The sequence below is a fragment of a genome, unplaced genomic scaffold (genome assembly GCF_019419815.1).
Source record: "Pyrus x bretschneideri cultivar Hongxiangsu unplaced genomic scaffold, Pyrus_bretschneideri_v1 Contig52, whole genome shotgun sequence".
Taxonomy (NCBI): Eukaryota; Viridiplantae; Streptophyta; class Magnoliopsida; order Rosales; family Rosaceae; genus Pyrus; species Pyrus x bretschneideri.
This window is the reverse complement of record NW_025999790.1, coordinates 326,985-350,454: the sequence shown is the minus strand read 5'-3', so window position 1 is coordinate 350,454 and position 23,470 is coordinate 326,985. Positions and strand designations below refer to the sequence as shown.

Below are 23,470 nucleotides of genomic sequence, written 5' to 3'. Positions count from 1 at the left end.
ATGTCTGCTTTCCTTCACTTGCTTGGCCTTTTACTTTTGCTTGTAGTTGTTGAACCACTTTGTGCAGCAGCTCAATCTGCTGCAAATATTAGCTTGGGGTCGTCCCTCACCGCATCCGAAGACACATCTAAATCATCATGGCAGTCACCCTCCGGGACATTTGCTTTCGGGTTTCGCCGCGTTGGTGATCAAGACACCTTCTTGCTTGCCATATGGTATGACAAAATACCAGATAAAACCGTAGTTTGGTATGCAAATGGAGACGCTCCAGCACCCAAAGGATCGAAAATTGAGCTCACAGCTGATGGCCAATTCGCGCTCACCGACCCAAAAAGCCAAGAAATCTGGAAGCCTGAGTCCGTTCTTAGTGGTGGAGTTGCGTATGCTGCCATGCTTGACACAGGCAACTTTGTGCTTGCAGGCAAGAATTCTGATTACTTATGGCAGAGCTTCAAGGATCCCGCCGACACCATTTTGCCAACCCAACTGCTGGAGATTGGCGAAAAGTTGTATTCTAGGCAGACTGCAAGCAACTACTCGAGGGGAAGGTTTCAACTCCAAGTGAAACAAGATGGAAGGCTAGTTTTATATCCGGTTGCCTTGCCTACGGAGTTCGCATACCCAACATACTATGAGAGCAACACTGCCGATGCTGCCGATGATATGAATACAGGCTTTCAGCTGCTGTTTAACGAGTCAGGTTACATCAATATTGTCACAAGGAATGGAAGTATGGTAAGCCTCACAAACAAAACAGTGTCACCAATGAGAGATTATTATTACAGAGCAACACTGGATTTTGATGGGCTTTTCACTCAATATGCTCACCCGAAATCACCAAAAAATGGTAGCTGGACGTCCTGGTTGCCTCTCTGGTCTATCCCGGACAACATTTGCTTCGATGTAAGTGGTGATTTGGGAAGTGGACCGTGTGGATACAATAGCTTCTGCAGACTGGATGCAAATAGAAGACCAATTTGTGAATGTCTTCCTGGCTTTTCCGCTTTGGATTCAAATAATAAGTTGGGTGGCTGTAAACAGAACAGAATACTGACTTGCGAACAAGGCAATTCAAAGCTAGAAGATTTGTATGTTATGCATGAGTTGACTAATACTTTTTTTCCCACTTCTGCAAACTATGAGCAAATACAGCCGATGAATGAAGATGATTGCACCAGATCTTGCCTTTACGATTGTAATTGTATGGTTGCTGTTATCAAAGAAGGCAGCTGCTGGAAGAAGAAGCTGCCAGTCTCACATGGAAGGCAGGACTGGAATACGTATGGGAAGGCTCTCATTAAATTACCAAAGTCTGACGCTTCTTTAGAGGATCCACTTTCTCCAGTCGCAAACAGGGGAAAAAAAGATCAGAAAACTCTCATCTTAGTCGGAGGACTTCTTTTGGGTAGCTCTGTGGTTCTTAACTTTATATTTCTTGCAGCGATTTCTTTGGTTTTCTTTTATGGATACAAGAAAAGACATAATCTTACTAGTAGTGCATCAAGTATTATGGAAGCAAATCTACGCTTGTTTACTTATAAAGATCTAGAAGAAGCCACAGATGGATTTAGGGAAGAACTTGGAAGAGGTGCTTTTGGCACTGTGTACAAAGGAATCATATCATCCATCAGTTCAACAAACTACGTCGCAATCAAGAAGTTGGACAAAATGGCGCAAGAAGGTGAGAAGGAATTCAAAGCAGAGGTGAGAGCAATAGCCAGGACTCACCACAAAAACTTGGTCAGATTGCTTGGGTTCTGTGATGAAGGGCCAAACAAACTTTTGGTCTATGAGTTTATGAGCAATGGAACATTGGCCAGCTTTCTCTTTGGGATTTCAAGGCCCGATTGGAACAAACGAATTCAAATTGCTTTCGGGATTGCAAGAGGACTCATGTACCTGCATGAGGAGTGTAGCACGCAGATCATCCACTGCGATATCAAGCCCCACAACATACTTCTAGATGATTCATTCACGGCAAGGATTTCGGACTTTGGATTGGCAAAGCTTCTGCTGAGCGATCAAACTCTTACTAATACAGTCATCAGAGGGACTAGAGGATATGTTGCACCAGAGTGGTTCAGGAATATTCCGATTACTGCAAAGGTTGATGTTTATAGTTATGGGGTCATGTTATTGGAGATTATCTGCTGCAGGAGGAGCCTTGAAATGGAAAGGGAAAACGAAGAAGAAGTGATACTAATAGACTGGGTTTACGATTGCTACAAGGAAAAAACATTAAAGAAGCTTATAGAAGATGATGAAGAGGCAAGAAATGACATGAAAAGGCTGGAGAGGCTAGTCAAGGTTGCAATTTGGTGCATACAAGAGGATCCGTCCTTAAGACCGACAATGAAGAAGGTTACGCAGATGCTTGAAGGAGTGGTTGATGTATCCGTACCTCCATGTCCTCTTTTTAGTTCAGTTTGCTGAAATCTACGTTATGTTTTGTATAATTCATTTTAGTAGTGTATCACATTAATGGCATGTATTTCCATAGGATTACAACTACCTTGTTCTCCACAATTTTCTGTTGATATAGGTTAAATACAAAGTTTCGTATGAATTGAAACAAGAGCACGTGTATAAAATATTATTTGTAATAATGAAGGGGTTACAATCTCTTTATAAACTTGAACTTTTTGATTCAACCTATGAAGATGTAAAGTGTGCGTTGTTGATCCAAGCATCGCGATGTCTTGATCTTGGATGAACGGATGCCGCAAGGTTTTGGCTTTTGGTAATAAAGGAATCAGCACGTGCAAGGTGCTTGGCAGTTTTTCACAAATGTGGCGAAGAATGCAGAGAGCATGTCATGTCTATGATTTGAGCGACACATGGTGCATGTCACATAAGTCCTAGCATATCGAAATTTAATGTGCTGGTGAAATAAATGTTCACCGCAATTTCGAAGTCTACAAAATTATAAGCCTGGTTTCGTTATCAATCTCATGGGAGAGAGCCTTAAGTGTAATGTTATTGCCGCCTTGTAAACATTGTTCAATACTTGTTTGAAACAAGTTTTGACAGGGAGAGACACCTCTATTTCATGGTATTAGAGCATGTTGTCTCACGTGTGAAACACAACGGCTGCACGTGTTTCATATCATTTTGTTTGTGTTGTCTACGTGTTAGGCTTAAAAATTCGTCACACCTTAGAGACGTATTAATCAAAATGAATCTCACATTGATGGGAGAAGTGACCTTGTATAAACTTATAAGAAGTTGGACAGCTCTCCATATTACCAATTAATTTTATGATGAAACTTCAACTTTCTTCGTAGTCGAGCACCACCTCTAGCGGATCCTTCTGCCGAGTCCAAAGAGACAAGACTAAAGGGGCAAGATGGGCCGCGAGGGAATTGAGTTCGTTGGAGGAATTGGATTTGAGAGGAGCAACTGGTCCTTGGTGGGATCGTTAGAGCCGGTCGTTATCAATAATCAATAACAACACGACCTGGATGGACAGTGGCGAGTAAGCCATGTTCTTCTTTTTGCCGTTCAGTCATGAGCAGTTCCTTAGTAGTTGTGAGCGGGACATGGCTTAGGTTGCTGATGGATTTTTTGAGATCCGCGTTGAAACTGACCGTTACTAGAGGAGAAGACACCATGCAAGCAAGTGGGATATAGTTAGATAAGGATCAAACCTTAAGACAATTCAGTACAATAATATAGTTTACACTAAAGACAGAAAGGAGTTTACGATTGTATGAAGAATTAAGCCTGGATAATTAACTAGCTTTATATATGGAGGAAGAAAAACATTTGACCTTTCGATGCCATCTCTTACTTTCCGCACAAGTAAATACTTACCTCCATTTCGTCAAGTACGCAGGGTTAATGAAAAATAATAAATCTTTTATCAGTTTCTTTTTTCTCTCCCCACTCTTGACTGTGTGAAGAAGTTGGTGGGGAAGGGAAGGAAAGATGGTCATAATTTGTTTTCCATTATTTTTTTTTTCTTTTTATTAGTTATAGTAATTTCTAACCTTTGTAAAAGAATTCAATTATAAAGAGTTGTTTTATGAGGAAGCACCTCACATATTGTTCTTTTTTTATTTGTTTATTTATTTATTATCAAACAATAGATTTGTTAAATTAGAAAGCCAACAAGGTTCGAACTCATGTCATGGTGTAAGGGCAAGACCTCGTCACCACCAAAAAATATCTTAATACATCTCATTTAGTTACCTAAACTACCCCTCACACACCCACACACTCCACACATCACATGCCAAAACCAATCTCAAGTGTTCGTCTTCACAACGACCACAACAGACAAAATTCTTGTGTACGAACATCACCGGAGAAGAATATTCATGTACAAACCCATTTTCTATTCAATATTGTGCCATACCAATGTCCTCATAAACCTACGGGGAAAAATTGAACAGAAACATTTCCTTCCATATCCTTTTTTTTCTTCATACATACATGAACATTTCCTTCTGGGAGGCCTTGCTATTAAAGTAGAACAAAGGCAGCAGCCACCTTCAAGTATAACCAATCTCTTTCTAACAAAAATAGAAGTCCAAGCATGACAAGGTGTAATAGATTCCTTTTATTTGTTAGTAGAACACCACTGGGCGTATAAGTTGTTGTCAAAATTGCAATCACTTATATTTGGTTCCTATTTGTAGCAGGATCGTGATTGTTCATGATTTGTGTATTCTGGATACAGGGAAGCAAGTTGCACTGATAAATTTTCCTGTCAATGTCTAGTTAAGAGCACATTCATATTAGTACAAAAAAACATATTTAGTATTAAATTCTAACATGGGGTGTATTCGACAACACGTGGACCGCTAATAAAACAATCCTAAAAACATGATTGTGTCAATTTCAGTCATCATACACAAACCACAGAAGTTGTACATAACGTTGTTTTTTATGGTTCCAGGATTTTTTGGTGGTTCAACCAGTCCCTACATCCGTACCGTTGTTGTCCCCGTCTTCAGGGTCCCCTCCCCCTCCGTCTTGGCTGAAAGTTAACTTTGATAGGGCTGTCCATGGCTCAAACAAAACAGGGGGGCATTTGGGGTGGGTTTTCGTGACAACAATGTGAATTTGTGGGAGGTTTTGTCCACAGAGTTTCTCCAGTTAGGAAAGGTCTTCGACTTGCTAATTCAGTTTAGTCTGCTAATTTAGTAGCACATAAACTAGCTGGTATGGTTTTGTTTTTCAATTTGGATTCTTGTTGGTTTGATGATCAACCGGACTTAATTTGTGATGTCTTACTTATTGAATTACGATCATTTTTAAACGAAAAAGCCATATAGTTTCAACCAAAAAAAACCATTTGTTTTTTATGGTCACACTTTTACAAATTTTACCAAAAAAATAATTGCTTTGGTATAATTGATTATTTTTACAAGGATAATGTTAGGAATACCAAATTTCTATACCAAATTTGCTAACCAAATGATGTGTCACCAATAAGAAATAAGAACGTTCATCAACATAATTTGATTTACAAAATTTGGTTAAAAATTTGATCTCCCTAGCATTACCGTTTTCACAATATAACATGAATATTTTTCTTTTTAAACACAACAATACAGAAATAACCCCTAAACTCGATGCCAAAAATTATAGTTGTTGATGCACAAAATCAATGAGACTTTTGAACAACGTAAAATGTCAAGTTTGTAACATTTGCACGATTGCTCCAGTCACATAGTATGGATAATATGTAAAGAGATAAGGATAGAGAAGTAAACACCAGATGTACCTAGTTCATCCTGAGTTTGGCTACGTCTATGGATATAGGGGTTCTCATTAACAGTGAAAAGTTTACATAATACATAGGTTTAAGCATAATCATCATTGTGGGTTCTAATGACGAGTTTAAGTACAGTAGTGACATTAACCTCTAATTGTAGGAGAATTGTCTTCTTTTATAGTTGAAGAGAGTCACTCGCTCTCTTTCCCGATTGATGTGGGATTCTAAGGTTTTATTCTGATGTTGACATGTGTCGTATTATGATTGGTCTTTTGATTAGAGAGGAACTCATGTGCTTTGGCAAAAGTGCCTCATCATGAATCCTTCAATGGGTCTCTGAAGGTAGAAGTTGACCGATGCTTGGTAATTTAGGATTGGTAAAATATGGTACAAACAAGAATTATATTAATATTGTAGATAGTGTGGCAAGATAATTTTAGTGAAGAATGAGAGAATTTATCCCAAAGTTTAAACATTATATAATATTATTGATAAGGAAAAACATTATATAACATTAAAATAGAGATGCTGAAAATAGAAGAAAAAAAAATTCAAATTAGTTAAAATTGGTAGACTAAAATAATAATTCAAAATTAATGGAGTTCTATTAAATTTAATATATTTGTATATTTTTATATACTAAAACCTCCTTACTAATTTGACCAAAAAAAAAAAATAATGAAAATAACTTCAAATATTTACATTTTAATAAAAAACCATTTACTAACTTTATTTAATAGTAAGGACAAAAAAATAAAAACACAAACTCCCCTTTTTCACACTCCCCTCTTTTCACCCATCGCATTAAGAGATTTTATTTTATTTTACTTTTTTGCTTAGAATAAGAAAAAAACTTCAAATCAAATTACATTTCCTATTTTTATTTTTGTGGTGTTCTTTCCCAGTAGCACTCAAGATAATGAGAGATTTTTCAATGTGTCTAGACATAGGGAGGTACATCATATGTTTTTATACAAGTGGTGAGATTCTTGTATTAAAAAATTAATAACATAAAAATAAAATTTTCCACCACTTACATAATAACATGTGGTATACCACTTGTGTTACAGCACAAGGAAAAATTTCTCCAAGATGACATCCAAGATCAAGAAATTAGATGGAGAGCTATATTTACTATTGTAGGTATGTAAAAAAATGTGAGGGAAGATACTATAATCTCGTAAGATGTATTTTCATATATATAATAAATAATATATATATAACTGATATATGTAGATTTCACTCTTACCTACTTAAGACAAAAGAAATAATATATACACAGTGTAGTACCGTTAAGTTTCATAAACAATATAGTATTGTTAAGTTTCATAAATAGTGTAGTACCATTAAGTTTCATAAACAGTGTAGTAAGTCTTATAAATAGTGTAGTAAGTTTCATAAACAGTGTAATACTGTTAAGTTTTATAAACATTATGGTAAATTTCATAAACAGTATATGTGAGGACGCGCACGTCTTGCGTGTCAGTTTTTTTTTAATATTAAAATTATGTCTTCATCATTAAAAATTAAGTTCTTTTGTTCTTTTCTATTAAAATTTAAGATCTTTTTTATTAAACTTTATATTTTTTTTCATTAAATAAAATTATAATATGATTTTTGGTTAAAATAAATTTAGGCTAAGATGAAAATATCCCCAAAAAAAAAAAAAAAACCTCCTTTCCAAAAAGGAGAAAGAAGAAAAAAAAAATCGCGGCCTATTATAATACTGTGAAGAGAGTGTGTGGGTATTCTTCTCCAGTGGCAGTGATTTCTCCTCCAAGTCCGACCGCCGCTAATTTCACTCTCTCTACTCTTCAAAGCCCACTTCTCTTCCTCCAATTCTGTTCCCTGCAGAACATACAAGGTACACTCTTGAATCTTCCACAACGACGACGTTTAGCTGCCGGTATCTTGCGACGTCGTTTGGTGTTGTTCGGACCTCAAAGTCTCTGGGAGTGTTTTGGAATCGCTGCCAAGTTCAGCGCTAGAAATTGTTGGTTTTTGGATTTGGGTTTGATTGAGGCTGTATCAACTGCTCATGGACTACGAGCCGTACGATAGCAGCGGTGAGCTTCCCCTTCAAAGATTCCTTTTTCCAGTAGTTAGGGTTTTTGAAGTGATTTCTCTGCTTACTTTGGGTTTTGGGTTACTTTTTTTTATCATAATTCTCATAAAAAAAATCTGTGTATGCCACTCGGAACAGTAATTGGGGGTTTTGGGGTTTGTTGCAGTGAAGGAATTAGGGTTTTCCCCAATGTCATGATGGTGTTTAGCAACTTAAATTCACTTTCTTGGCCACATTAGATGTGTTTTTCTGACACAGCTTGACCATTTGAATTTGGAGCTTTAGTGTCAGGGATTGTAGATACTTTCACATCGAAGTAATTTACTTCATTACTATATACAGTCATATACATTAATGAGCTCTTCTTGGTTTTTGGAACTTGGGTTATTTTGGGATCGATGATTTATGTGTTATTAGGTTGCTGAAGGAGGATTTGAAATCGATTTGTTCACAATTCAGACCATTCATTAGTTGACACAGAGTGAGGTTTTGATTGTTTCAGACAACTTCACACTTAGATAAGAGAACGTGAAAGAAAGAAGAAGTAGTAATTAAATACAAATAATTTAACATATACTTGAGAATTAACATCGGTAAAGCTCTAGACTGTCTGTTGTTCCTTTGCAAATACTGCTGCAGACCATATTCCAAAGTTGAGGGAAAAAAGAAGGAATCTTTTTGGATTTTGAGACATTGGTTTTTCCAAGTTCTTTTCAATGCACGAGAAATTATTTAATAAGAAAAAGAAATTATCTTTTTAAGCATGATTATGTATTTATTTATATTGGAGTAATATCACCCAAAGCAAATATGCATGTTATGGCATAGGGTCAGCAAAAGTATATGCTGACAGAAAAGAGCCCTTGAATCTTCAAGGAGAGCACCTACACTGTGTATGTGGGTTATTACTCTGTGCACCATTTGAACTTCTTTCCAGTGTTGGTAGGCACTAGTTTATGTACTTGAAGTCCGGTTTATATTTAGTTTCAGTTATTAAACAAAGTCTACTATGGTTAAGCATATTCCATGCCATACCTGAGTTACAATATCTTGTGAAATAAAAACCTATGTTATGATGTATTACACTTTCTTTTCATTAGTATCTCTTTTCACTCATTTCTTTTCCCATCTCCTTCGTATCTCACCATTGTATTTGGGATGTATTTATCTGACAACATGCTTCCTGTGCCATACAATACATTATGACATATACTAGCAGTTTAACTGGTTTAATATAAATATGACTTGAAAGGTTCTGGATGTTTGTTTAGTTTTCTTGGTAAACTGGGGGAAATGAACCCCAAAACCTGCTACACTAAGTTATCCATCCAAATCAATGAGTCCTGGAAACCCCTAATACATTACCAACTAAACTAGATCCAACCCAGTAAGGAGGATCATCAAAATAAAAAACGCCTAAACCCAAATTAGGACTCCAATTAGCTAGACAGTTTGCCACGCAGTTTTTCTCCCGGTAGACATGGCAAACTTCACAATTATTGATCTGTCTCATTAAAGAACAGCAGCTAGCAACCAATGCAGAAAGAGGGCGAAAACTTGCGAGCTCATACATTGGGAGAAGCTGAACAGCAATGGCGGAGTCCATCTCAACTATAAGATCGCTTATACCTTTATCAACAGCAAGTTTGAGTCCAAACAATAATCCCCATATCTCTACTTCTAAAATCTCCTCCCCCCCCCCCCCCCCCCCCTTTTTCCTCCGAGAACCATCAACATTATGTTTAAATTTACCGGTCGCAGGAGGCTCCCAAGCAAGTAAGACCTGAAACTTTCAAGCTTTCTCAGAATTAAAATTAGAAGCCATAGACCATCTGGTAACGGCAAGGGAGATGATCTTCTTGGGGCCCGGATGTTGTTTATTTAAGTTATACTTGATATGGGAAAGGTAGTTTAATGTATCTCAAGGATCTAATTAGTCTGGAAGTTGTTCTCTAAAGATGGGTTTTCATGACGTGGTCTTCGTTTTACAAATAAAACTCGTGGTGCCGCTAATCAGCCGTTTGAACTTGATGCGTAGAAGGGAACCTCCGGTTTAGTTGCAAACTTCAGCTTTTTTTGGTGAAGTTGGCAACTTCAGCTTTTTTTTGGTTGAAATTGCCAACTTATTTAGTTCTTGGGTTTGCACCTATACCAGAAGTTAGAGATTTGAGAATTTTTATTGCAATTTAACTTTTTTCTAAACATTTTCACTCAAAAAACATATCAAATAGAAGCTTGTAGAACTGTCTCCATGCGCTGAATCTAAAATCGGATGAATGCATACCTCCTTGCTTGTTATGCATAGACAATGCATCGACAACCCGCAAGATATTCTCTTTTTAATTTAGTGTTCCATATTTCTGTGAATTCTGGCCATACTGCGTGTCTCATTTCGTTCTCATTATTGATTTTTGTTGCATCCATTCTGAACCCAAAAAAACAATTGCAGGAACCGATGACGATTTTCCTCCATCACGCCAACATAGAGTTCCCCGAGGGGGTCGCGTTACAGGGAATGGAAGATCTGGTGGGGGTTCTGTCCCATATCCTAGGATGTATGGTGAAAGTGACATGGAAGCACAAATTCACCAGCTTGAACGAGAAGCATACAGTTCAGTTCTAAGAGCCTTTAAAGCTCAAGCTGATGCCATTACTTGGGTACTTTTGTGATCTATTTTTTTCATGGATCTAATTTTAATTTGTTTGATCAGGTTTAAATGAGTGCTACATATATCTATTTTCTCAGGAAAAGGAAGGTCTGTTAACAAACCTTAGAAAGGAGTTGAGGTTATCGAATGAGGAGCACAAAGAACTTCTAGGACGGGTTAATGCTGCAGATGATGTCATAGAGAGGATAAGGTATGATATATTGAAGTATCAAGATACAAGCTTTTCGTTTAATTGAGAAATGGGACCTATTCATTAGATTCTTTTTCTTCTTGTCTTTTAATGGGTACTGTGTTGGGCAATGCCCACAGGGACTGGAGACAGGCTGGTGGGGTTCAATCGGGCATGTTGAGTACTGTTCAAGCAGTGCATGATCCAATACCTAGTCCTACTGTCTCTGTATCACGCAAGAAACAGAAGATGACCCAGTCAGTACATACGCAGTCCTTTGCTGGGCCAACACCACCATTTCATCCACAGGCAGTTACCACATCCCACCAGCCATCTTCGTCTACTGTAAAACGAGGATCTGTCCCAGCCCCAGCCTCAGGAGCTAAGGGCAAGAAACATAAACCCGTGAGTTGAATGTGGAGTAAAACAAAAAACAAGTATGCAGGTTATTTATTCACTTATTTATTTGTTTTCCTTCGGTCACATTCTGCTAACAGGGTCAAGTTTTGCCCGGTGCTTCTTCAATGAAGCAGTACCCTTCCTCGGGTCCAACAGGAAGGGGTCAAGTTTCGAATAGAGTTTCGATTGGTGATGTTGTAAATGAACCTGCTGAAGGAAAGACAAATGATTCCTTGATTGGGAGGAAAGTAAGGACTAGGTGGCCTGACGACAACACCTTTTATGAAGCCATTATAAAAGACTACAATCAAGCAGAGGTATCTTTTGCTCTTACAAGTGTTCAAGGAGTTTGAAGTAACGTAAAGTCATGTACCTGACATTTGTTCGTTTTTTCATTTCTGAATTTTAGGGACGGCATCATCTAGTCTACGATATTAATTCAGTAAATGAAACATGGGAGTGGGTTAATTTATCAGAGGTATGCTTTGCAAGGAAGTTATATTGCCAGCATATCGTTTTCATTACATTGTGTTCTGCAAATTATGCATTGTAAACTTTTGAATATAAGTGACCACTTGAAGTTTGTTTCTTCTTGAATTTGTTTTTTTTAAAATGTAATAATATTATAGTGCTTAATGTTCTCTGTGTATGTACCTCAAACATTCTGACACAACTTCCAAAAAAATTTCTATAATGAACTCTTTGTTAACCAATGTTTTCTGAATTGTCCTATTTGTTCAAGTGGGTGCTGTTAGCTGATTTATGCTACATAATTAATGCAACATGCTCCCATGCCTTTTGCTCCTACTAAGTAGCTTCTGTTCATTCCGTTGCCACCATTACTTGATTCAAAAAGTTTGTTAATTTTTTGGTGTACAAACTGTAAAGTATAAAAGGTATCTGACAAGGGACATTGATGTGAACTGATAGGAGAGACAGAGAGGACAAACTATGGGTTTCAAGGGTCTATATATTATAGTTAGTCCAAACTCAAATAAGTAAAGCCTTGTAATATTACAGGAACAGCTTAATGGTTAAGAAATCATAATTAGGGCCCATTTGGGAGTGATTCTGGGAGGGAGGTGCTTCTCCCCGGAAGTCATTCTGGCCCTTCCAGATTCAGTCCCAAATGATCACTTAACCTAACAAGCTCCACATAGTATTAACATCCCAACATTAAAAGAGATTATGAAATTAGAAGCAGGTGCAACTAAGCAAATGCTCATAGGATATCCATCTCACTCTAGCTATCACATTGAAATCCTTATCAGGTATGCTTAGAATATTTCAACGCCCATAATAACTATGAAAAAGTAAAAAAAGAAAAAGCTTGACAACTTAATCGACTGAATGCTAACTCTATATTTTGTGGTTACAATACTAACACTATATTTGTTTCACACTTAATGGGAGAGAATGAACAGGGTTACATGAAGGAAACAGAAATTCATTTGGTTTTCATGTCCTGTTTCTGAATGATGACCGAGTGGATTTTTCTCACTCATTGATGATATATAAATTTCAGATGTTTTACATATTTTCTTATTTTGGCTTAATTCCTTGTGCAGATATCTCCAGAGGATATTCAATGGGTAGGTGAAGATCCTGGAATCTCTCATCGTGGGGGTTATAGTGGATCTGGTCATGGGATGAATAGATCTGTAGGCCGTGACAATGTTCCAGTTCCTGGAAGAGGTAGAGGGACCCCAAAGGGTCAAACAAGAAAAGATTTTCCGCCATCACAAAATGGCATTGGAAAGAAGGCTCCAGACAATATCCAGTTACTTCACACAGATACTTTAATTAAGGAGGTCGGTAAAAGATTTTTAGTCCATGTGTAGTCAATATATTTATTTTTATTGGCCCAATGCATACTAAAGTTTAGTTAAATTTGAACAGGTAGAAAGGGTCTTTGGTGAAAACCACCCAGACTCTGTTGAAATTGAGAAAGCAAAGAAAGTGTTGAAAGTAAGAAGGATAATCTTAGAAATATTTTTTTTTTCTTTTGATCCATTTTCAAGTTTCATCACAAGTTTTTCGTTCTTATTTCCAAAACTGATCTATTGGCTTTGAGCAGGATCATGAACAAGCACTCATTGATGCAATTGCAAAGCTTGCTGATATTTCTGATGGTGAAAGCGGTAAATTATTGCTTATCTTGTTTTGTTTTTCATAGCTTGCCTTGTTGCATATAAGCTTGTAATTTATTAGTGTCCACCAAGTCTGCTTATGCAGTTTCATATGAGCCTCCTATGAATTCCACGTCATTTTATAGAAATTTGCTTCAAACACAGAAGTGAGGACTTCATTTTTCTTCAAGAGTTTGTTTATGAATAATCTGGCACTTAATATATATTCTGGAAATAGAGTAGACATATCTGAAATGTATGGATGGGAACAAATACTTTGGTGTGTATCATCTGTTTGTAGCTCAATTATTTTTCGGTTAATAAATTATTTCACACGGCGTCTTCTGTATATATGTGAACTTATTTTAGTTTTATTTCCTCACTTGATGCCTCCTGTAGGACCTTTGCCTTTAAACAGCTGATGGTCGCCAACACACTTGTTACACGGGCAACCAATGGAATTGAGAAGGATAGATGGCTGGTTTTAAAATCCGAAGCAGTCAAAAGCGCATGAAAGGCTGGAACAGTAAGATAGGAAATGAGGGTGCGGAAGTGAAACAGATATGGGTTGAAGTGAAGGCCGCCTTTTTGTACAATGTTATAGCTTTTTATTATATAACTTTGTCACCCCAACGTGTTAAAACTCTGGGGCTTGGGTCTTTCCACGATAGGTGTTAAGAGTTACTGCAGTCGGGCAATAATTTCGTTATAAATGGTGGGCAGGCATTGTTAACCTAGGAAAGAGCTGATGCCTCTTGTAACATTGTTTCTAGTGTTAGTGTGCTGTCTTGTGTAAATTATTTTTACTGCCCTTTAGCTGTTGCATACATGTGAGATCTTATACTCTCTCTCTCTCTCGGTTCCGGTTCAACTCGAGGAGTCCCTCCCGAGTTTGTACTGATAACTCGAGAAGATACGGAGATCCTGTTAACTTCAAAAAGGGAAAACACAGTGCAAATACTATTTTTGATTTATGCTTCGAATAAAATAAAAAATTCTCTTGGCGTAGTGCCGTTTCTCTTTTCGGTATTGGAAGAGGTTTCAATGTTTCTCAAATCTCTCATGTTGTCCTCTTAAGATAAAAAGTATCTAAACTCGTGTAAGAAGTGCATCAGATGCAAAATTGGGGCATGTTTACTTGGTACAAATCAGAAGGAATGAATATGCTATGAAAAATCTCACCTTGGTTTTGGATCATACCTTTATTTTTCCGATGTGCCCTACCCAAACTCAATGAGACTTTGTCTCGTTTTTCATTCCTTTGGTTGTTACTGGTTAGTAAACAAACACATAAATAAAATGATACTCATATTCTACAAGTGCATTACTTGAAGTGAGCATGCTGAGGTTCATTGATTGCAATAGCCGATTCGTGAACTTAATCAGGTTCACAAAAAGTTGTTCTCAAGACAAAGGAATCATTGTGGTGCGGACTCGCGATCCATTCAAATTTGCCAATACAAAATAAAAAATTTCCCAACCTTTAAAGGCAACTACTAAGAGTTTGTAGCTCAAGTAGTTAAGAGCATTTACTTATGCACCGATAAAGTGGGCTGTGAAAGGGAATTGGGTGATCCAACTTAATCCTATGTTTTTTGAAAGCAAAAGTTTGTCTTCGTTTCCTCCGATTAAAGTGCTTTAGCTTGGTTGCTTGCTCGTCACTTGATTGTTATTTTGTTGTTGGGCAATCACCTTTAGATGCTGCAGGTAGAAGGAAGATGCTCCTGGAGATATTTGGTAATTGGTGTCCTGAAGTGGTTACAATAATTCAGGAAACAGCGGAGTCCACAATTTTACGGCGAGCTATCTATGATAGAGACATGATTTACACCTGGGGAATCGGCCATGTTACTCTGCTAGGTGATGCTGCTCATCCCATGCAGCCGAATCTAGGTCAAGGGGGTTGCATGGCAATTGAGGTACGTTATTGTTTATGTAAATTAAATTTAATCCTTAGCAGGCTGCATGTCAGAAAAATGGAAACAAATCGGGTGATTTGTGTGCAGGACTGTTACCAACTTATACATGAGCTTGATCAAGCTTCCAAAACTGAGTCAGATGTTCAAATATCGGATGAAATTGTCTTGGCACTAAGAAGGTAAATCGTAGCCGTAGGAAAACCCTGTCTCTAGCAGAGCAATCTCACACTCCTAGTTTTAGGCTTGAATATTGTTGAAATCTTCCAAATTTACAAAATTTTGTCCAAATTGAAAGATCTTGAATCTAACTTCTAAGTTTTGCACTCATGATGACGCTGATGAAGATCAGATACGTAAAGAAAAGAATGTGGCGTGTTGGCATAGTGTACGCAGCCTCCCAAATGGCATCAAGAATGCTTGAAAGTTACCAACCTTACATAAAGTTTAGAACCGGTCCTTTGGCTGTAAGTTTTCCCCAACTAATTACCTGCTTCAACCTCCTGAAAGGTTTTCCTAATTTTCATTTAACGAAATATAAAGTAATTTAAATGTAACTCATTTCATTTTGTTCTTGTGGTTGCAGCATCTACTGACTCGGCAGATAACACACCCTGCAATTCCTCTATTTCGTGCATTTCTTCAACTTTTTATGCCAAAGTTTATGGCTTGGATGATAGCAGGGGATGGGTAAACGTAGAAATCTATCTCAAAACTTATGTGTGCGCGCATGTATATGTGTGTGTGTGTGTGTATCACCATAGCTTCTCAACGTCATAACCTCCTCAGTTAAGGACCTTCCACAGTTCCACTGAGACAGTGTGAAAATGCTACAAATTTAATTTATTGCAAAACTTGAGGAAGCGGAAACAGATAGCAAACTTATATCATTCATGTTGCTCTTGTTGGTGCAGGTTATTTCTCGAAGGGAGTGAACTGAATGCAAAGTGCAGGATAAGTAGCAAACTTATGCCATTTGCCCAAGCTCTCAAATATCATCTACCCTCTTTGGATCTACTTGGGCGATGATTTAAAACCTGTTCCCACCACTAAAATATTTCGGTGGGTTCTATAAATAAACATCAATTGAGACAGTGAAAAGCAAGTCCAAGGCTTTCATCTCACTATTGGTAATATTCACATAAAAACATAAATTCGAGTTTAGAGTTATACAACCTCCTTAAGTGTGTACATCACAATCGACACCCACAAAAATCACTTTTGTGTATTCCCTACATATTTAAAGAGGAGGTTTTTCTTTTTAAATAAAAAACATTGTCAAATCTACTCCAGCACTATTTATATACTTGAAAGTAGAGGGCCCGTTCCGCAGAGTTTCCACCTATAACATCCAACTTGCTCCATAACGTTTTTAGCCTCTCTCCATAACGTTTTTATAGGAATTGGATCCTCTACAGATCCAAAAAGATCTAACCCCACTAATCAATGCGTACGGACCGGATCATTGAAATTTGATCAAACGGCTACAATTATTATAACATTCAGAAAAAGCCTCCTATTTGTAGGCTTTGCATTAAATTTCAATATCTCAAATGCATTGATTAATTTGCTTAGATCCCTTAATTCTGGAGGGGATCCAGTTCCGTTTTTATGCAGTGATCGTGTCAGAATTGGGAGCGAGTGAGCCATAAGAGCATCTCGCCGGACCCTTTTTTGCCATTGCAATTAGGTTGAATTGCCTCCAACCCAAAAAAGTTGCCCTTTCAGCTGAGCTTGCTTCCTTTGCTTGGCCTTGCGCCCTATTGCTACAGTAATTGCCACTGTGTGGCCCATCCACGTGCACAGTCCAAAGCAGCTGCCACTTTATTCTATGCTCTCACAGCCGTTGGATTTCCAACTAGACCATTGGATTTTCAACGGTTAAAAAAATTGCAATTTTTTCAGCAACTTTCATGTGGCCAGATTTGGGCCATCCAATGATAATAATTTTAAAAATCAACGGGTAGGATTATTTTAAAGTTAAAAATTCTCAAAAAAGAAAAAAAGAAAAACCAGTAAATACCAAACATATTCTTCATTCTCCATACCACAACTTAGTATTTAGTTTTACTCCAATCTTCGATATTTATTTGCTACCTCCCAAGAAAACATAAAGAAAAAAAAATAAAAAATATACATGTAAAAGTAATTGCCGTAGCCCTTGCTGTCCCTCTTCCCCAACAAGTAGACTTGCCCAAGGACAATTATTATTTTCTTGTCCTTGTCCTTACCCTTGTCCTTCTAAAACGGATGGAGATGCACTAAGCAACGTCGGTGATGTTATTTAATTTAGTAAATAAATAAATTCAATAACGTGCATGCACAAGTATGCTGCATGTGCACCTTAAGCTATTTTAGGGAACAACTTGTCTTTAGAAAACATAAAATGGATTTCCTTGTATCTGAATCCGTACATGGTAATTGACTGTCTTTATTATACATACGCATACATATACATGCAAATACGAAGTATTGGGCTCTAAGCAACCTTGTATTTCTGTTTTTGGTCAACAGAATTTTTGACTTGGATGATAACAGGACATGGGTAAGGGAACATAAGGACAACAGAAATCTGTTTCGATTCATTTTCACAGTTCAGTTCTAGGAGCATCCCTTATTTAGTCATCCTCCGCTCTCAAAGGGAGAGAAAAGGATACAAATAGCAGAATGAATCACAAACTTCTCTGACGGAAGCAGGGGTTACCACATAGGAAAGGGGCTTAACAGAAACAAGAAAACTATCACTGATCAAGAACAGAGTCTTTCTAATTTGACACCGTACACGATTATTTCTGGGGTTAATTCTACACAAGTACTTCTGTACATTATATTACATACGCTTGTAATGGATATTTTGACACAAAACAGCGATTGTACTACTAAAACCATAAATCGTTCAAGCATACACTTGAAATATATCGACCTGAAACAAAATCCCTAGGGATTAGTGATCAGGGAGTACTATCTGCCTAATGCTCTACTTTCTACTTTCCCCTATCCCTCACTAGAATACATAAATAAAGTTATACCTTCTTCATGTCCATGGCCATGCATAAAGCTAGACGATTAATTTACCTTCTAGACCGTTTTTTAGGCCGCTTAGAAGCCTCTTGCTGTCCTCCGCTCTCCCGTGGCCGCTTTGGTGAAGCTGCTACAATTGCAGCCTCAGCTGCCTGCCTTCTTGGGCGGCCTTCCTACACTTCGCTTGGATGGACTGCTGCTTTCTTCCTTGGCTTGTTTCTTCTTATCGCCACTTTGCCTTAACACCCTTTCTTTAACTTTGTCAACCTTAGCACCACTTCCCCTCCTCTTTTGCTCTCCACCTGATCTAGAACTAGTGCCAGTGCCAGTGCCACCACTCTTCAGTGTGTCCGCAGGTGAATTGCGCTTTATTCTCTTCAAAAAATCAGCTGCTGCACTTCGCTTTTTGTCCGACCCTGCTGCCTCCGTTTTCCCCTTCTTATCCGGTTTGGGAGTTTCGGCTTTCAAACTTGCCAGGCTCGCACTTTGTTTCTTCTTGGAAGCACTGCCATTATTATTCTCGTGATGAGCAGTACTCATACTCGTCCTTCTCGAGCTTCTGGTTCCAGTGATCACGGGGTTGTCTTTGGCTTTAGCAGCAGCAGCACTCTTTACTACTACTGAACTGCCATGCTTTTCAGCTGCTGCATGATCATCAGAAGAGGCCTTGGTGGCTTTAATGGACGGTTTAAGATCAAAAGCTGCTGCTTTCTTCTTCTCATCTCCTTTCAGAGTCTGACCAAAGCTAGAAGCAGCCGCGGAAGGTTTTGACGAAATGGAGCTCCTTTTGCGGCAGACAATGATGGGTGCAGTAGACTTTTGCTTGGCAAGCAAGGAATCTGATCTTTCAAGCTGCTCAGGGCGTTTGGGTTGCTGACTTGTGGCGGGTGCAGGAACTACGGAGTCTGATGGCTCAGATGAAGCGTCGTGGTTGGGCCGAGTGATGAGATTCTTCTTCTTCATTTCATTCAAGACGAGGCGGCGGAGTTGGTGAGCAGTCCTTGACTCGAGGGAGGATTTGGGGAAGAAGACGACGGCATTGTTGAAGAGGAGGAGCAGGTCTCGGTAGAAGGAGAGAGAGCAGGATGAGTAGGCGTCCTTGCGGAGCTTTGTTTGTATAGTTTCCAGGTCTACATGCTGCTGGACAATGCTCTTGTACTTATCGCTTTCCTGCACATTGATCACACAGCATCATGTATTCATATGCTTCCGTTCGCTTTAAAATTTTCATCCGCACCCCAAAAGTTTACTAGTCATCACTCATCAGTGACTGTATTTTATACGTCCATTTTAGTGTGTGTGAAAACGAGAGAGGATCCTTGCAGGATCCTCTTTGTGAGGATCCCGAGGATCTTCCAACCACATCCGTTCATCATATATCGTACAGTCAATTTTTGTCAGGTACTGTTTATATTTAATTTTAAATAAAACAATTTACAATGATTTTTGACCGAACGATATACAATGAACAAATGTGATTGGAAGATTCCAGGATCCCGTGAGTATCCGCCTGGTGTGAAAACTAGTAACTAAAAACTTCCAGAGTTGACAATTGCCAATTCAAAGCACAAGTGGGCTTTGATTTGCCCATTATAAAAATGTGTTCTAAATGTTCACGCATGTCTCAACTAACAAAAATAAGGGCTCCACTAGTCACAGGGGAATTTCAAGAGTTCACAGTCCACCTCAGGCCCAAAAGAAAAAATCTCACAATCCACCAAGTGGGCCCATATTGCAAAAAATAAATAAATAAAATTTAATTAAATCAACATAAATGAAGGTACTTCTCTCTATTGCTTTTTTGTAAACCATATTTTCGCTAAAAACCAAAGAAAGGAGTGTTTAAAAAAGGCATATAGCAACAAAAGAATCTGGATCTTTAAAAAAAAAGTATCAACCCAAAAGATTTTAGGGAAAAAAATGATGTGTGATGAAAAGAGGAGGTAGCCAAGCCATGCCTAATGCCTAATGGGGTCCATGATGGGGGCAAATTCACCGCATTTGTATGACACGTTTTATTTATAGGTTTACACATTCAGCGCAATGCTCCACGACTTACCCCTCACACATCTTACGCTATTAACATAAGTAGGGAAAAAGATCCTCTTCCGATCTCTTTCTTCAAAGCCCGCAAATCAAATGATCCTGATTTTTGAAATTTTATAACGATAAAAAATTAAAATTATTATAACTTTCAAGGACCTGGACTTTAAGAGCCGTTGGATTAAATTTCAAAGATCCGGATCACTTGATCGGCAGGTTTTGAAGGAAGAGATCCGGAAAAGATCTCTTCCTCTTTCTCAAAAGTAGAGAATTGCCACAGTAATTAGGATCCCATTTTCGGTTCAAACCTCTCTCTTCTTAGTATAGATTAAAATAATAATATTGTTTGTACTATAAAAAAAAAACAAAAGAAGAAAGAAAGAAAAATCCAAAGACATTTACATCGGTGGTACAATGTTTTTCTACTATTTGAAAAATATTCTGATTTAAATTTTGAAGAAAATACAATTTGAAGTGCAAACGGCTTTTGATTAGAACTTTTTTCATTAGTAAGTGAAAGAAGTTAATAATCAATTATTCTCTCACTCGCTTTAGTTGTATAAATTTTTTTTTATCTAGATGACTCTAGCGTTGTTTAGGAAATACAAACAACACACCATATGTGACATAACTAACACCCAAATTATAATTTCTTTTTAATTTTAGAAAATTATAATATTACCCGGGATGTGGGAGTTGGGCATAAATTCAAATCTAAATATTTTATGAAAATATTGTTTATACTAGGTTTTAATTCATAAAATCAAGATTCTTATAGATGTTAGGCGCTAGTCAACGGCAAACTGGGGCCTAGCCGCCTATGCGCATTTAAAAAAAATTATTATATTTCGTGTAAATAAGTGTCTGCTTATATTTAAAATATATATAATTTTATTATATACTACAAAATAGAAGGACATGTATTATGAAGTATTGGACCATCATGAAACATAGGGAACAAGGATATAATATGTGTTTATTTAGTATGCAACAATACTCTTACAATTTATTAAAAAAAAAATAAAATACAAAATTAAAGTTATCTATTTTTCATTTAAGTGAGTCGCAGCCTAGGGTGGTGCCTAAGCGGATTTGGATGGGCTAGGCAAGTACAAAGATGATCTAGGCAAGCACCTCAGCAAGGTCTAGATGTCATTTCTTAATTTTCAAACGCCTACGCATTAATCGAAACGATGACCAGCTGTCTAACGCCTACGCGGAACCTAGACGGCTTTAGGCGGAGATTTTTAAAATAAAACATAAAAGTATGTAAATATCTTAACAAAAATGCATGTAGCCAATAGCATTTTAGAGAGTTTCCTTCAAAAACCTAGACACCGGGCCGTAGGGCTAGAATATTTCCAGCCGCATGCGTATTTTTCAACTTACTTCCCTCAAACCAACAATAAAAACCATTTTTGTTGGAGTGGTCCCCAATTTTTTATAACAACATGACCACTTGTTGTCCCATAGTAAACCATAACACCCTTGTTATCTCGAAATTATACGCACTAAATTTTATCACAAAATTCAATTAGATTTTGATTAAAACAAATTTGTTTTTTGTTTTGTTTTTTGGCGATACTATCTTGCTTTCGTTTTGGTGTATACATGTTTGGTAGATCTGGCAGAGAAGATGTTTTCGGGAAAGGGATTCTTTCCGGATCTTTTTCATAAAATCTATCCAATCAACAAATTTAGAATTTTGAAATTTGATCCAACGATTAAAAACAAGAACTCTTTTAAAAGTTATAATAACTTCAGTAGTTTGATCAAATTTCAAGAACTTGAATTTGATGAAAGGAATCCGTTCCGTTTTTCGTTATGAAATTACATGACACGTTAACCTGATTCGTTCAAACTCATCCTACGTGCGTCCGATTTAAGTTTATTTTTTACTAGCCTAGGTGGATTGGTAAAACTCGGTAAAATGTAAATACACACAAATAAAGAAATAAGAAAAAAAATACCTGGGCCGGAAGCCGTCGCTCGAACAACGAGCCATACTCTTGCGCACATATCAACTGCAACACCTCAACCAACGGCTGTGATTTCACCAACGATACATCTCCGTAATTGTGCTGCTGCTGCTCCTCTGGGACCTCCATTATACGGCGTCGTTTGCCGTTCCATTTTTTAGTTAAGCTAACCGAACTCTGCGCCTCGCTGCTCTCCCTCATCTTATCCGCCGAGTCGCCCCCACCTTTCCCTTGCCGGCCCGGTTCCTTCCGGTTCTTAGCCACCGTTTCCGAGCTTCCTTTGTCCGAGTCCGAATCCGACTGCCCACTCCCCGTCCTTTTGGAAGGTTCAGCGGAACCGGCCGGGACCAGGCCCGGTTCAGATAGAGCCCGATCTTCTGGACCGGACTTGTTGTCGTGGTCCAGGTTTTTGGAGCAGGTCGAATTGGAGCCGTTCACCGACTGGTTCTCGTGGTCCGGTTTCGACCCGTCCGGTTCGCCTTGAACTGTTTTGTCGTTTTCTGATCTGTGTCGATTGGAGTCCTGCTGCTGCTGGTCCTCCAGATCTGGTTTGGGGTCGTCGTCTTTGAAGCTCTCTTCTCTCTCCTCCTCCAACCTCTTCACCTTCAACTGCAACGACCTGCCAAAATTAATCCAATTCAATCAAAACAAGTCGCTCCGACTCAGATCTAAAAATTTACGTAAAATTTAAATATAAAAAAAATGAAAAATAAAAAGAATTACACGATGGAGACGTCGTAGCGATGGAGCTCTTGACGGAGCTGGGCGACGCGGAGTTTGCGGAGGTCGTCGAGCCAGGGAATATTGTTAGTATTATTGTTATGAGGATCGTGGTGATTGTCGTCGGCGTCTGGAGGGACGTCGTCGTTTTGGTGGCGGGAGCGGAAACGACGGCGGAGGTCGAGGTACTTGAGCTTGCAGTTGGAGGCGGTGGTGAGGAGGGGAGGGAGAGAGGTCTTGGCTTGGAGTTCCAGGGCGACGGTGTCCCAGTCGTGGACGCCGTAGCGCTTGACGGCGCATGCTAGCAGGAGCTCCTCCCACGTGCCCCAGGAGGACGTAGACGTCGTCGTTTGGTCACTAGTAGTAGTAATGTTGTTGTTGAAACTAGGACTGCCGCCAGTGGCAGCGCCACCTTTCATGGTGACGTTTATGGGGTTGGATTGTGGATTGGAGCCTGCTGCTTCCGTGCTTTTTATATCGTTCATATTTTGGTTTGGTTTAATTTGATTTCAATATTTCATTCTCATCCCTCCATTTTGTGCTTTCAAATATTAGCACCACCGCACCCTTCTTTATACTTTTTTGTAATTTTATCTTGGAGTGTAGGTGTAAATAGTCAATTAGTTAAATTAAAGGCT

The 23,470-nt window shown here is 38.3% G+C and overlaps 4 protein-coding genes across 5 annotated transcripts; 3 read left to right on the top strand and 1 right to left on the bottom strand.

Annotated features, from left to right (window-relative positions):
* Positions 1-2,433, top strand: LOC103954911 (G-type lectin S-receptor-like serine/threonine-protein kinase LECRK3). The gene has a single exon (XM_048570211.1). It carries the CDS (start codon positions 1-3, stop codon positions 2,431-2,433), a length of 2,433 nt encoding a protein of 810 aa, XP_048426168.1.
* A 4,969-nt stretch (positions 2,434-7,402) lies between these two features.
* Positions 7,403-14,172, top strand: LOC103954912 (protein EMSY-LIKE 3). Of its 2 annotated transcripts, XM_009366765.3 has the most exons (10): positions 7,405-7,788; positions 10,237-10,445; positions 10,534-10,646; positions 10,766-11,030; positions 11,123-11,341; positions 11,434-11,502; positions 12,593-12,835; positions 12,924-12,992; positions 13,102-13,165; positions 13,553-14,172. In XM_009366765.3, exons 1-10 carry the CDS (start codon positions 7,761-7,763, stop codon positions 13,573-13,575), a joined length of 1,302 nt encoding a protein of 433 aa, XP_009365040.1. In that variant the 5' UTR covers positions 7,405-7,760; the 3' UTR covers positions 13,576-14,172. The 2 variants fall into 2 exon arrangements, with proteins under 2 accessions (XP_048426310.1, XP_009365040.1); XM_048570353.1 differs by lacking the exon at positions 11,434-11,502 and having other exon boundaries at positions 7,403-7,788.
* Positions 14,173-15,067: 895 nt separating this feature from the next.
* On the top strand, positions 15,068-16,289 carry LOC125470765 (zeaxanthin epoxidase, chloroplastic-like). The gene is made up of 3 exons (XM_048570318.1): positions 15,068-15,251; positions 15,422-15,536; positions 15,656-16,289. Exons 1-3 carry the CDS (start codon positions 15,130-15,132, stop codon positions 15,761-15,763), a joined length of 345 nt encoding a protein of 114 aa, XP_048426275.1. The 5' UTR covers positions 15,068-15,129; the 3' UTR covers positions 15,764-16,289.
* Positions 16,290-17,795: 1,506 nt separating this feature from the next.
* LOC103954913 lies at positions 17,796-23,291 on the bottom strand. Its single transcript, XM_009366767.2, is given in 4 exon segments — positions 17,796-18,242; positions 18,244-19,260; positions 22,104-22,731; positions 22,836-23,291. Coding segments are annotated over 4 exon segments (2,163 nt in total). The 5' UTR covers positions 23,252-23,291; the 3' UTR covers positions 17,796-18,140.
* Between the last annotated feature and the right edge of the window lie 179 nt (positions 23,292-23,470).